At 34.1% G+C, this 16,361-nt stretch overlaps 1 protein-coding gene across 2 annotated transcripts in view; it reads right to left on the bottom strand.

The window, feature by feature from the left end:
* Positions 1-1,627: 1,627 nt before the first annotated feature.
* SCAMP1 (secretory carrier membrane protein 1) overlaps positions 1,628-16,361 on the bottom strand; it is a 127,431-nt gene continuing 112,697 nt past the window's right edge. For both annotated transcript variants that reach the window (XM_027039461.2, XM_027039469.2), the window contains one exon: positions 1,628-4,464. In XM_027039461.2, coding sequence (XP_026895262.1) covers positions 4,300-4,464 — 165 coding nt within the window. In that variant the 3' untranslated portion in view covers positions 1,628-4,299. The remainder of the gene's footprint in view (positions 4,465-16,361) is intronic.

The raw sequence follows: 16,361 nt of genomic DNA, 5'->3' as shown, positions 1-16,361 counted from the left end.
AGAAAAGATAAAATGGTTTTAGTGGCAGGAAAGTTTTAACTACACCATCAGCCATATAAGCCCAGAAAGATATAAGCTGAAAAATAAATCAAGATTTAGATGAACATAAAATTTAACACTCACTACATTGCTACCTGGTGGCTCCTATCTCCTTGCCATTTGAAAACATAAACAGTGCTAGTGAAAATTCTATAGGTTAAAGGCTTTTTCTTACCGAAACCACAAAGTTAAACTGTAAATATGAAACCTCAGGAAGGGTAAGAACACTAGAGAAGAGTCTTTCCTCATTTTCCCAGAAACTTTAAATTGAGTAAATCTATCTACCTTCTATAGATTAGTGGCAATGTCTGGCTTAGCAAATTTCTATAGATTTCTTTCTAGCTCTCTATATACTATGACAAAGCCCTAATGAGGTTTTAAAACACCCATCAATACAAAAAGCATGCTATTTGGTAAAATGTATCCTCAAGTTCTAGTGGAAATACTTCACTTCCATAATATTTAGACACTAAGATATAAATTTTTAGTTTAATAAACAAGTATTTAAAACAACTCTAGTGTTTTAAAACATTCTACCCTACATAAATTTATACTGTGGTACTTGAAAATCTATCAAAGTAAGGCATTTTTTATTTTTAACCATCAATTATTTTTACATTAACCATTTTTATTTAACTTGAAAAGGTCTTAATTACATGGAATCAAAAAATCCCTCTAAACATATTCCTTAAGGGAAAAATGGAAGGAAATACAGTGTGCAATGGTGTCTGACAGCCATGGTAATTCTAACAGGGGAAAATATATGCAAAACTATAACAAACTCTATATATAAACAGTCTAAACATAGATTTTCACCAATAAAGATATAAAATTAAATGCTATTATGTCAGCATTTTCAGAAAAAGATATAGCAGTAACTGTGAAAGCATTATGCTAGTACAAATAAATTACAGAAAATAAACTCAATTTAACATAAATCCCCTCTAAAACATGAACTATATATTATCTCAACAAGATTTATAGAAGACAGTATATCCAATGAAAATCCAAACTCACTTTTTAGGTAACACCCAGAAAATTGAAAATGCTGTTCCTATTTTAACATGTATTTCTCAGAATAAGATTCACCATGAACATTTTAGATTTTTACATCCTCCTTAGATAACCAAGTGAAAAATCCAACAATACACAAATAGATACTTTCATCGGCACATAAAACAAAGGTAGCTAGGTTAGGAAACAGAACACAAGTTCAATCTAATCAATACAATACTAGTACAGAGGCATCCATTTTAACCTACAAGGAAAAACCTGAGCCACAAAACAGGGTTTCCATTTTGAATCTTACTAACTTCTAGACAGTATGTGTATTTTGACCTTAGAGTGATCAAAATATGAGTGAAGTCCATGTTCCACCACCTAAAAGTCTAATGCAACAGAAAAATGGTCATTTTGTGTTGCTGAGAGTTTTTAACAAAGTCTTTTATGTTATTTATTTTTTCAGCACAGGTTAGAATTACAGAGATTCTTTAAAAATCAAATGTGAAATATCTATATACATTAAACTGACAGCATAATCTCTACCTCTGAAATGCTAATATAATGTTTAAAATTAGACAAACTAACATCCAGTAAACAGCATTTTATTTTATGACACTCTGTGTTAATACAATAAATATACAAAACTTCCAAACCACTGAAAACATGCAACATTAGAGGGACAGATGGAGGGCATTTATAAAGAACCATGACACTCATCATGATGGCAGCGCAATATTACTCACTGACAAAATATACAAACATCCCTAGATAAATAATCCAAGTCCCAAATTACAAATCACTGAGCAAGGATTTTCCAGTGTTCAAATTTTAGTTTGAAGGAAAACAGCCACAACTTAATATTGCAAACTGAAAAATGACATGAATGCTTACAACATGAAGACCATTTCATGACTGTGATACTGGGTGGGTCACATTAGTATACATTAACAAATGCCAGTCTTTTGCTGGAAAATGTGACCATTTACCAACTATTGTTAGGAGAATAGAGAATCTAAGAATTTAAAATCCCTATACCTTATCAAACCGTTAGTATTGCCATCATTTTAATCCACATTTAGGTTTTTAAAAAACAATTTTCTCTCATAAGTTTGTATTAACCCAAGTAACTGGATCTTAAAACATTCTCCCCATCCACACACAAAAAAGGTACTGTTGGTTTTAATTATTTGCTATTTAACAATGCTACCTTTGGGGATTTCTACAAAATAGAGATAATTCCTATTCTTAAAGGGAAGTATGTCAGTATTTTTCAAGTCTCTATATTCATTTGTAGTTAAAAGAAAAAAAGAAATGGACTTGAGATATAAATTAATGATAAACATAAGAGCTCCTCTTGTATTTTGTGGTTAATGTTTTGAATGTTTGTAAAATACACACTCAGTAAAGCACACTGTGATAAAATAGATTTTCAGTAAGATTATAGAATCTAAAGAACTTGAACTGGCTTATTTGTTTGACAAAGTAGGGAGATTATTACTAATCATAAATATTCATAAAAACAGTTTTAAATTCATTTTCTGAAACCTATTTTAATCATAATAAAAGAAATATCTTCCAAGTATATTATTTCAATAAATCCCAAATAAATCAAATGTAAACACCATCTAGATGGATCCATGTTATCTATTATCACGCAAAGCTTCCCTTATAAATAGTGAGAACTCATCATCCCACCCTCAGTATGAAATTCATTTACCTCCAGATTTGGGGAAAAGAATGCAAGTGATTTAACTATTTATACCCATCTGATTCTTATTTTTAAAAAAGATCTGCAGTCTCAAATAATTTAACCCAATAGACTATCCTTACTTAAAATCAAGTTGAATAGATCATTACTGATTATTCTGTAATCTTAAATTAGCTAATGACTTCCAAAACACAGTATAATGACTTTCAAAGGTCTTTGAGTCATTAAATCAGTATTAAAAATGATTCAAAGTTTCAAATCAAGTATACTCTAAGAATGAACTCCTAAGCTGCATAGTAACAATTTCAACATGGTCATAGTCACAATTAATGCATTTAACTGTATTTGTATTTTCTTGCTTGATGCAAGTTTTATGTTTCATTTTTTTCTATTGCTGAAAAATTTTAATGTATTCAGTCTGTGTCAAAAGTTCAAAGACTGAGGTGCATTAGGAATTCAAGTATATGTGAAACAACAGCATCTTTTTCTTTTTAATCCCACTACAGATGAGAGGCTAAAAGAAAAATCCCTGAAATACTGTATGTTCTTTTTGGACAAGGAGTTAGCCTAGACTTTAATACCTCTGTTAAAAATTATACACACACACTCCCCAAAAAAGAGCTGCCAAACACAATCTCAGTTCAGTTAAAATGAGTAACCACAAGAATATACCAAAGTTTCCATACAGTAATATTCTACTATGATACGGATACTGAAAATTAAAAAACAAAAACAAAAAACAGTATTATCATCACTACATTCTATTCCACTGATTATCTACCCTTTTTTGGATGATGCACTGCATATTATGTTCTCATATTGCATCCCAATAAATTTTTATTTAACAGAAACTATTGCAGAAAATCTCTTCTTTGATTCTACCAGCAACTCTGCAATCCTACAACCATAAGCAGTGCAAAAGCCAAAATACTAATTCTTTTAAGAAATGTGGTGCCCATGCAAGATCAGAGATTGGTATGAAAATATCAACTACTCTATAAAAATAAAACAAAAAGAAAAGGATAAAATTTACATCATCTACTACGAAATGCACACAGGCTCTTCACTGGTGACTAAAACTGCTAAAAAGCAAGCCAATTTTAAAATCCCTAAGTCCCTGATGGCCTATTTCTTTCAGTATAAATGGGGAAAATGGAATGAAGCATCACTTTAATGTTCCAATATGTAATCCTTAAGTCTAAGATTTTTGAAAGAATGACTGCAGCTAGTACTAAATGCGTTTTTAATCATAAGTACCATATTAATTTCAGTGTGTCACCACTGAAATAATTTGCTGAACATTCATCCCCCAAAAAATATGGAGAATATTTATTTAGCATGTGATATTTTTTTCTGCAAGGGGCACCAAAATATTAAGAAACTAATAGGCAAATAAGACAAGGAAGTTTTTCTGGTTTTAGCCCATGCACAAGTGAACAGGAAATATACATGCTGTGTGTACTGTGTTTTGAACATAAAAATATTTATAGAGTACAGTAACTGGAGAAAAAGTACAGTCAGAAGGTACCAGTGTACTGTTGGAGGGTTCTCTACATCTGGTTACCCTTGAAAGCGTTCTGAGCCGCACTAGTTGCTGCACTTGAAGCTGCATTTGCAGCTGCAGTCTGGACAGTTTTGTTGGACATCACACCTGTTGCAAATTCTTGTTGGGCCTTCTCAAAACTAGCACCTGTTGTGCGGTATAGTCCATGTACCTACGGAGGCACAAAAAAGTGGGACAAGTTAAGTGGTAATCTACACACTCATTTTCAGCAACTCTTCAATTAATCTTGACATTACCCAGACATAAAAGGACTAGATTCTAGCCATGATTCCTAAGGTCAAGAATATCAGCCACCACAGTGACATACAATACTGTATTTAAATATTTTCCTAACATTGTCTTCCACTTTACTCCCAATGCAGAAGAGATAGTTATGCTTATGCAAACCAACAATAATTTTTAAAACTTCTTAACCAAATGCAAAAAGCTATTTTTCCTGCTATACCTACTTTTTAAGATATTACAGAGAATGGTTTAAACATAACAAGAGACATTCAGACATTAATACATTAACTTACCACCTTAGACAATTCAGAGTAATGCCTTATCAATTTTCATGTTGGCTACATATACACCACTACCCCTATTATAATCAAATGATTATCATTTCATCATTTAATATACCAAGGAATACATAGGTCCTTAAAGATACTTTTGCTGTCCTCTTTCACTCTGTGTACCATTTTACTTTTTGTGTATGGTCAAGTCCTAAAGGATTTACTTCTGAGAAATTTTGGGAAAGGAAAAACTTCTGGAAAGTGTCTGCCCATATTGATTTATCACTTAAATCTTTGGGACTTCTTTTCAAGAGCAAGGTTCAAAAACACTCTATTAGCATATGTTACGAGATGCATAAACTACAAAGTGCAACAATACATAACATCAGCCAATTTATATACATTTGGGAAAGGAAATAAAGCAAATTAGAATATTTATTTATTACATGTCTACAAACTTGGGGGGAGGGAGGAAGAGAAAGAAAGGGAACTTTCTTTGAATGAGTCAAAGACTTTCAAGTCAAACTTGGATACTGGGAAACTGTTTCAAGAAGACAGAGAAGAGGTAAGATAGGTTGGTTTAGAGGGGAAAGGAGACACTAAGTTCAAAACATTCATACCTAGCACAGCAGGCAGCAGGCAGGTGAAGATTTGATTTGGAGTTCAAAAGAGGAATAGGCTAGGGACATGGACTTGAAAAGCAATGGCACATAAATGGTAACTGCAACTCTGACATAAATGAAATGGTCCATGGAGAAAAAAGGAAAGAGTCAAATATCAAAGTCTGTTAAGATACCAATATTTAAGAGGTACCCACGACAATAAGGAACAATTAAAGAGAGGAATGGGAAAAGCCAGGGACTTTTTCACAGATGCCAAGGGAAGAAAGCCATGTTAAGGAATGAAGAGCTGCTCCGGGTAGGAGATAAAAATACCCAGGCAGCCCTGAATTCTTCTGACACAGTGATGAAAGCAAATGTCATATTACAGTGGAACAAGGTGTAAAAGGGTCAGGAAGAAAATGAGAGCACTGACAAGTACACTTTAGGCAAACCCTAAAATTGTTTTCTTCTCGTACTATAGCACTATCATAATTTAATTCCTTTAATATTTTGAGAGAATGATGAGAAAATGACTTTTTCATGTGTTGGTTAACTGAACACTGTATTTTACCTCTTTTGTATTCATTTCTTTCTCTCCAAGAGATAATCTTTATGCATTATTCAAATTTGCTATTATGACACACAAAAATGGTTCCAAACAAAATTGTTGATCCTCACTTATAAACATCAAGGGATCTGAAAAATTAATCTTCACATTCGCACAGTCTGTGAAACGTCATTCTATTACATGATCATTTACTGTTGTAATTTTGGCCAACGTGTTCAAAACCATTTCTTCATGTAATTATTTTTATTCCCTTTTTAAAACCAATTTTTCTATGGAACATTAAAGATACAGATAAATTACTACTCCTATGTTCAAGAAAATTATCTCAAAGCAATGAATACATATAATTAGGACCAAGAAAATGAAGTTTATGATAGAAATCTAATAAACCTTGGCTACTTACTAGACTCTGTCATCATACAATATAATTACAGATTCACTTGTGTCTTCTCCCTTCCCCCCAAGTTTATGAGCATATAATCAACAAATGTTTGTTCTAACTTGCTTTGTTATTTCCTTTTCCAAATTTGTTTTAAATTGAGTGCCTGATGTTACGTATTCATGGACTTCATATTTAATTACTTAAAAATGTCACGCACAGCCCCACAGAGCAGGAAGGCAAAATAAAGGTACGAACAACATACACTTCTCAGTAGTCCAAATCTATATAGACTCAGAGAGCCACCTAGAGGGAAGAGACTACACATGCGTACTCCGTGCATAATGCTCAAATACTGTATGAAATCCATTATAAAACCATGTGAAAACGGGGATTCTTTTTACCAGTGCTCCAGCAACATGACAGGCTAATTCTAAGGATTACCATCTCAAAAAAGTCATCAATTTCCTGCTATGTTTCATAGTGTTATCTACTGATAGCTCACATTCCTTACGACATCAGGGACAAAACTTTAAGGTAAAATATTACAATTAAAAAAAACTAAACAACTTAAATACTTTCTATCTCTTCTAGTTATGAGAACATCAACCTAAATATTTAGTTCTAGGAGTAACACAGAACAGTAGATTTGCCATCTACTGATTCCACTGCTTTCTACCAGGCTGGTCACCACTCAAAACCTCAAGTTTACTTCCCATGAAACAAGAATATTTGTTGTCCTATCTCTCACATTTTTCCTAAGGATAAAATGAGAGTTATGTAAATGTGTTACTCTAGTAAAAATTAAAATTAATTTTTAAGTATCTGGAGAAGAGTCACAGCCGAGATGCAACTCCAGAAGGGTATCTTGCTTTCTTAATGTATCTTCAAACATATGTTAGTGTATACTGTGGTAGTATATGACACAAAAAATTGTATACTATGGAAATTAAAGGCTCATGGTACTTTAAACAAAATAATCCAAACATATATTTCCATTAAAGCTTAGAGAATATGATTTCAAGAAATGTTTTTATTAATATAAGTTGCCTGTTACATAAAAATCACTTTAACTTTTTTTAAAACCTGGGAAAAAACAAATTTCTGAAATTTTTATTCTTGTTGTGAGTTTTTTTTTTTTTTAAACTTAGGGATCTCTTAGCCTAATGTTTTCAATTAAACATTTCCTATAAACCATCTGTGAACTGCCCATAGATCTGGGTCAGATACCCCTTCTGTCACCTCTTGAATTAATACTCTCTTTTCACACTATTGAAATCCTGTTCATCCTCTGCAGCCTATCTCAAATACCACTGTCCTCTTTCTGCTTGATCTAACTGTGACTCTCCCTGTTGTGAGCACCTCCAGTACATCTTTTAGGGATGTCTAGTGTGCCTTTTCTTTTGTAGGAGTTATCTACATGTCTTATACCCCATGTGCTTTTGGTTCCTTGAGGGGAAGAGCTAATTTCTACTCATTATTATATCACCTATAAGATATAGTGACTTGCTGGGGTACGTGGCTGGCTTAGTCAGTAGAGCATGCAACTTTTGACCTTGGGGTCATGAGTTCAAGTGACATAGTGGGTGTAAAGCTTACTTAAAAAAAAAAAAAAGACATAATAACCTGCAGTAAAAGCCACTGAATAATTACTTGTTTATTTTTTCTTTTATTTTTTTTAGCCATTTAAACAAATGGCTCACAATTATCCTATTAAAAAAAAAAAAGTTACCAAAGAGGTACACTACTAATCTAACACACTGTACCTATGTTACAAAGAAAATTGCTTAGTTTGCAATTACCTTCACAGGCCAGTTTACAAGTGAACATACTAGGAAACTTTAACATACCACTTACATCAATAGATCACTCAGGCAGAAAATCAATCAAGGAAGCAGTAGCTTTGAAGGACACATCAGGCTAGATATACTTAACAGATATATACACAGAACACTGCATCCAAAAACAGCAGACCACACGTTCTTTTTGAGTACACACAGAATATTCTCCAGGACAGATCATATATTCGGCCATAAAACAAGCTTCAATAAATTTAAGAAGACTGAAATTCTATCAAGTATCTTTTCTGATCCACAATGGTATTAAACTGTAAATCAATTACAAAAAAAAAAAACTGGAAAAAAAACACCACACAAATACATCAAGGCTAAACAACATGCTACCAACCAACCAATGGGTCAACAAAGAAATGAGAGAAAATTAAAAAAATACATTCACACAAATGAAAATGGAAACCAACAGTTCAACATCTTTGAGACAAAGCAAAAGAAGATCTAAGAAAAGCCCACCTCAAGGAAACAAGAAAAGTCTCAATCTAATCTTACACCTAAAGGCACTAAAAAATAAAGCCCAAAGTTAGTAGAAATAATAAAAGAAATAATACAGATCAGATTGGAAATAGACAAAAATAAATTAAGGAAACTCAGAACTGGTTCTTTGCAAAGATAAATACAAATGATAAAATCTTTACCAGACCTATCAAGCAAAAAAGAGGGCTCAAATAAATAAAATCAGAAATAAAAGAGGACAAATTACAACCACAGAAATACAAAGGATTACAAGAGACTACTATGAAAAATTATATGCCAACAAATTGGACTATCTAAATGAAAATGGATAAATTCCTAAAAACATACAGTCATCCGAGACAAAATCAGGAAGAAATAGAAAATCTCATCAGACTGATTACTAGCAATGAAACTGAATAATTAAAAAAAAAAAAAACTCCCAATAAACAAAAGCTGAGGACTAGATGGCTTCACAAGGGAATTCTACCAAATATTTAAAGAGCTAATGCCTATTCTTCTCAAACTAACCCAAAAAGTTGAAGAGAAGAAATGTTTCCAAATTCATTCTATGAGGCCAGCATTAGTCTGATATCAAAACCAAAGGTACTACAAAAATAGAAAATTACAGGTCAATAATCCTAATGAACACAGATGCAAAAATCCTAAAAAAAATTTAGCAAACCAAATTCAGTAATATATTAAAGGATCATTCACCATGACCAGGTGAAATTTATTCCAGAGATGAGAGATGGTTCAATAACCGCAAATCAATCAACACAATATACCAGATTAGCAAAATGAAGATAAAAAAATCACATGATCATCTCAATAGATGCAGAGAAACCACTTTACAAAATTCAACATCCTTCCATGACAAAAACTCTCAAGAAATAGGATATAGAGGGAACATAACATGTTATGTTACCTCAACATAACAAAGGCCATATATGACAAACACACAGCTAACATCAGACTTAGGGGTGAAAAGCTGAAAGCTTTTCCTCTAAGGTACAAGACAGGATGTCCACTCTTGCTTTTTTTATTCAACATAGTACTCGAAGTCCTAGCCACAAAAATCAGGCAAGAAAAAGAAATAAAAGGTATCCACATTATTAAGGAGGAAGTAACTCTGTCACTATTTGCAGATAACATAATATATACAGAAAACCCTAAAGACGCCACCAAAAACTGTTAGACTAAATGAATTGCAATTAATTATGGAAATGTGTTGCATTTCTCTACACTAATAATAAACTAGCAGAAAGAGAAATTAAGAATACAATCTTATTTATAGTGACATCAAAGAAGAAAAAAAAAATACCTAGAAATAAGTTTAACCAAAGAGGTGAAAGACCCATCTAGTGAAAACTTTAAGACAATGATGAAATAAGTTCATACAAATGGAAAGATATACCATGTTCATGGATTCAAAGAATATTGTTAAAATGTTGAACCTATCCAAAGCAATCTAAAGATTCAATACCAATAGTATTTTTTGCAGAATTAAGATAATCCTAAAATCTGTACAGAACTACAAAAGACCCCAAATACCGAAGCAATCTTGAAAAAGAAAAACAGAGCTATCACAAGCATCACAATTCCATATTTCAAACTATACTACAAAACTATAGTAATCAAAACAGTATGGTACTGGCACAAAAAGAAACACTGAATAATGGAACACCACACAAAGCCCCAAAATAGTCCCATGTTTACATGGTTAATTAATCTGTGACAAAGGAGGCAAGAATTTACACAGGGGAAAAGACCAGTCTCTTTGATAGTGTTGGCAAAACTGAACAGCTACATGCAAAAAAAAAATAAAAGTGGACCACTTTCTTACACCACATACAAAAATAAATTCAAAATGGATTAAACACATAACCTAAGACCTGAAGGCATAAACTTGTGAAAGAAAACACAGGAAGTAAACTCATGGACATTAACCTTAGCAATATTTTTTTGGATATGTCCCCTTAATCAAGTGCAACAAAAGCAAAAACAAAACAATTAGGACTACATCCAACTAAAAAGCTTTTTCCACACAGTGAAGGAAACCACCAGTAAAATGAAAAGGAAACCTACTGAATGGGAGAACATATCTGCAAATTATCTATGATAAGGGATTAAGATCCAAAATACATAAAGAATCAATACAACTCAACACCAAAGAAACAATCCAATTAAAAAATGGGCAGAAGAACCTAAATAGACCCTTTCCCAAAGACAACACAAAGATGGCCAATATCCACATGAAAAGATGCTCTCAATATCACTAATCGTCAGGGAAATGGAAATCAAAACCACAATGAAGTATCACCTCAAACCAGTCAAAATAGCTACCATCAAAAAGATAAGAAATAACAAGTGTTGGCAAAAATGTGAGGAAGGGGGAACCTTCCTGCACTGTTTGTGTGTATGTAAATTGGTGTAGCAACTATGGGAAAACAGTATGGAAGTTTCTCAAGAAAGTAAAAATAGAAGTACCATATGATATAGTCACTCCATTTCTGGGTTTTTCCAAGGAAAACAAAAACACTAATTTGAAAAGAAATACACACGCTTATGTTTCTTGCAGCATTATTTATGTTAGGCAACATAAAGAAGAAATTTGAGTGTCTGCTGAAAGATGAATGGATAAAGAAGAAGATAATGTATATATATATATATACACACACACACACATACATACACATACACAATGCACTATTACTCAGCCAAAAAAAAAAAAAAAAGAATGACATCTTGCCATTTGCAATAACATGGACAGACCTAGGAGGTATTATGCTAAGTGAAATAAGTCAGAGGAAGACAAATACCACATGATGTCACTTATATGCAAACTCTAAAAAACAAATGAGCAAACAACAACAACAAAAAACCTGAAAGAGACTCATAAATACAGAGCACAAACTGATGGCTGCTGGGGGTGGGGATACAGAAGTGGAGGGATGGGCAAAATAGGGGAAGGGGATTAAGAGGTACAAACTTCCAGGTACAAAATAAATAAGTCACAGGGATGTAAAGTACTGTATAGGGAATACAGTCAATAATATTGTGTAGCCTTGAATGGTGACAGATGGTAACTATACTTATGGAAATTATTTCATGATGTAATTTATAAATGTCAAATCACAATGTTGTACATCTAAAACCAATATAGTACTGTCTACTGCTATAATTCAGTTAATAAAAAAAAATAAAAAGTATTTAGAGCAGAAAAAATTTCAATGTCCCCAACATACTGTTTAACAAATATTATTATTCTTGGGGCACCTGTGTGGCCTAGTTGGTTAAGCATCTGACTCTTGATTGATTTCGCCTGGTCATGATCTCACGGTCATGAGACTGAGCACCACCTCAGGCTCCACAGAGTGTGGAGTCTGCTTAAGATTCTCTCTCTCCCTCTCCCTGCTTGCACATGCACATGTTCACTCTCCTCTCGAAAAGAAAAAGAAAAAGAAAAAGAAAAAGAAAAAGAAAAAGAAAAAGAAAAAGAAAAAGAAAAAGAAAAAGAAAAAGAAAAAGAAAAGGAAAAGGAAAAGGAAAAGGAAAAAGAAAAAGAAAAAGAAAAAGGAGGAGGAGGAGGAGGAGGAGAAGGAGGAGGAGGAGGAGGAGGAGAAGGAGGAGGAGGAGGAGAAGGAGGAGGAGGAGGAGAAGGAGGAGGAGGAGGAGAAGGAGGAAGAGGAGGAGGAGAAGGAGGAGGAGGAGGAGAAGGAGGAGGAGGAGGAGGAGAAGGAGGAGGAGGAGGAGGAGGAGGAGGAGGAGGAGGAGGAGGAGGAGGAAGAGAAAAAGAAAAATAGGCCATGTCAATCATCTGAAATGGATTTTTAATCAGGAAAAATTATAGTCTTGGATGATTCAGAGAAAGAGGCAGAGAGAAGGCAAAAGAAGTATACCTAAATGTGACTATTTAAAAAAAAAAAGTACATTAAATTATCAGCATTCTGTCCTAGATCCAAATAAAACAAAAAAAATTAAAAAGGAAGCAAAAAAAAAAAGGAGGAGTGAACAATAGCAAGGTTTTCAAAGAAAATGAAATCATCATTTTTAACCTAAGACCATTATTAAATATAACTGGGTATGTTCATAGAGCATTTACTATAAAACACCAATAATTATTATTATTATCACCATCATCATCTCCACTTTGGATCATATACCCAAATTATATACTCTCACAGAGAAGTTTTTTCAGAATAGATATACTGGCATTTTTAAAAACAATTCAAGCATTTAGGGAAACTTTTTTTTTAAAGCGAAATTTATTCTAAATTGCTTTTGAAATGCTTTAAAAATCACTGTTAGTAATTAGTTTATTAATGTGAACACAAATGTCTATGAACAGTTTCTTAAATTTTATGGGAAAAATAGTCATTTATAACTAGGTCCCAAAAGGACTACAAATTATGTATCATCTATTTATCTCTTCCATACTAAGCCATTCTAGTTCTTATACCAATTAAAAGAAGGAAAATTTTGGATTCCCCTGATATACAGTGTCCTGTGACTCATTCATTTATTATTATTTGACCCACTGAAAACACCTCCCCCTTAGTCCAAAACTATTACTCAATTCCATTTATTTACTACAGAGAAAAGACCTTAAAAAAATACCTTTCAGAAACAACCTAAGAGAAAATTAAAGAAATCTCTAAAAGTTAAGAACTGAACTATTCCCTTATCTTTGAAATGACAGATATTCTTGCATTTCAATTTTTTTAAATTTCAATTATAAAATGACACTACAAGGAAACAAAGATACCATAGCACTCATAGTGGGCACTTGATACAGCAACTATTACCTACTCCAATTATGCAAGACTTCAGAACGCCAACCAAATTCTCAAAACTGTATTCAACTGAAATAAATATATACCACAGAGCACGTTTAGCTGGGGCTGGAAACACAGAATAGCATAATAAAATGCAACAATTCTAGAGTCAAATGGTGTGCATCAATGACTTTTGGAGGGCATTAACTGTTTATGAGGAGCCTGACCCCTAGTGGTTAGCAACTATGGCTACATACGCACAAAGGAAACAGCCAGTTTTGTCCAAGTGTGGAAGAGAAAATTTAAAACTAAGCGTTTTGTTTGTTTTGTTTTTTATTTAGAGAGAGAAAGTGAGAAAGCATGAGGGGGTGAGAGGCAGAGAAAGAGAAGAGAGAGAGGATCTCAAGCAGGCTCTACACTGTAAGCACAGAGCCCTATGCGGGGCTTGAACCCACAATGAGATCATGACCTGAGCTGAAAGAGTTGGATGTTTAACCGCGTAAGCTACCCAGGTGCCCCCCAAATCAAGTGTTTTTATTGGATCTCAATTTCTACCCAAAGTAAGAGAAATCCTTGTTACTACAAGTATGAAATCTGAGCTCAAATTACAGTTTAGCTTTTATTATCCCCATTTATTGTACTTCATAAAACCATTCAGAAAATCATCTCATCTTAATTCCTATTTCACAAGAATATGAGATTCAGAGAAGTTTAGGAACTTATATTGCATTGACTGACAGTGGACACATATAAAAAGTGTAAACTGGTAACTTCTTTACCCATGAGTAACAACAACAACAAAAAAGTCAACCTATATGCTACACATTTCCCATACTAATACACTTATTTGGGAAGGAGCCATTTCTTTTCAATGCCTGGCATACAATCAGCACAACTCTACAACTTTTCCTTTAATGCACTGGATCTTAAAGAACTGTGTTCCTGGGGAGAAAGCTGTAGGTCAAACACTTATGAGAGCTGTATACAGGAGTCAGTTTAACAGCAGCTGTAGAATAAACACTTCCTCCCACTCCAACCATATTAATCATCTGTACCACACACCCCACTGCAACCATTGTTAAAATTCCCTCCACATTCTTTCTTCAGCAGATTTCTAAGTGTTGGTAGTGTTCTACACTCATCTTATTCCATACCCATTTTCTAGGATTCATTTACGTCAAGAAGTCAATACTTCCCAAGTCTAGAAATCCAGCCTAAAGCTCTTTCCTTTGCTTCCAACGTATAGATCCAAAAGCCTACCATGCATTTATATTTTGATGCCCCAGCATCATTTTAAATTCTCTGGATTTAAAGCTGAAAACAACTTGATGCCCATGTATCTTTTTCACATAATGTGTTTTTATTTAAGTAGGCCCCATACCCAATGTGGGGCTTGAACTCACAACCTTGAGATTAAGAGTCACATGCTCTATGAACTGAGACAGCCAGGCACCCCAATGCCCATATATCTGTTCTTCTTCCTGTACTCTCTGAATGACCCACCATCTAAAAACCTGGGTGTCATTCTTGAGCCTTCCCTCATCCTCGGCTTCTGGGGCCAGGTCCAATCAATCACTACGTGCATATTCCCTTGAGTACAGTTACTTCACGCTGCTGCTTCCTTAGTTCTGGCCACCATTACTAACCTGCTTCCTATCCTGCCTCCCTGTCTTCATTTCTCCAAGTACCATGTCCCCACCACACAAATTACAAATCTTTCTAAAGCTCAAATTGATCAATTCATCAATTCTTTTACTTTCCTCTTTAAACCACTTCTATGGCTCACCACCACTCTGTGGGAAAGATCCAAACCTAACAAGTTTTCCTACTTTACAAGACCCTGCAAAATCTAACTAAACTGATGTATGTAGTCTCATCTTTTCCTGTCCTCCACCAACAACACCGCACATTTCTCCCTGTCCAACTCATGCACCAAGTTGATTTTCCATCCATTCTGAGCTACTTTTAATTCCCTATGTCATGTTATTTCCTGCAACTAGATATGAAAATGGTATCCCTGTTACCTGGTACCTATTTACGCTCTTCCTTCTCCCTATTCTTTTACTTAGATAACTCTTGCTAATCATAATATCTCAGCCAAGGAAACACTTTACAAGACCCCACTACTTTAAAATACCTCCAAAACTTAATTAGGTATCTCTCCTCTGTGATCCCTGTACTTGCCCCCAAAACAGCCACTAAATCACCGAATTTTGGTACCCACTCACTTGTTTATCCTTCACACCAAAATGTGGGCTCCTTGAGCTCATACACAGTGCAGCACTTGGCACATAACACATGATCATAAATGGTTGTTTAAAAAATGAATAGAACCTGCAACATACCCCAAAATCCATTACTGTATTTACTGTATTTTAAACTTACTACATTTCTAGTTTTATAAAGCATCTGCAATAATAAAGGAAATGTCCAAAGAGATGTTGTGATGGTCAGGTTTCTGTGCTAGGCTATAGTCTTCAGTTATTAATAAAACCCTAATCTAGATGTTGCTGTGAAGGTATTTTGGGGATGTGATTATTAATCAGTTGTCTTTAAGAAAAGGAGAATAGTATTTGACCTGGTAGGCCTGATCAAATCAGTTGAAAGGCTTTAAGAAAAGAACTGAGGTTTCTTTGAGGAAATCTCACCTGGCACCGGAGCTTCATCTTCTGCTTCAGATTTTCCAACCCTTCCTGCCTGCCCACTCTATGGATTTCGGACTAATTCAGCAAGCTCCCACAACCACATAAGCCAAATCCTTTCAGATTGATACAGGCACCTACTAAACAAAAGTAGACACTAAACCAGACCACCCTGCATATAAACTGATAAAGGGGTCAAGAAGACCAGAAAAAGTCGTTAATTTTGGCTGAAGAAGCCCTGTGCTGGGCAGCTTATGTTCACTGTTTCACTTAATC

Source organism: Acinonyx jubatus, chromosome A1 (assembly GCF_027475565.1).
Source record: "Acinonyx jubatus isolate Ajub_Pintada_27869175 chromosome A1, VMU_Ajub_asm_v1.0, whole genome shotgun sequence".
Taxonomy (NCBI): domain Eukaryota; kingdom Metazoa; phylum Chordata; class Mammalia; order Carnivora; family Felidae; genus Acinonyx; species Acinonyx jubatus.
This window is presented reverse-complemented; position numbering and strand designations above follow the sequence as displayed.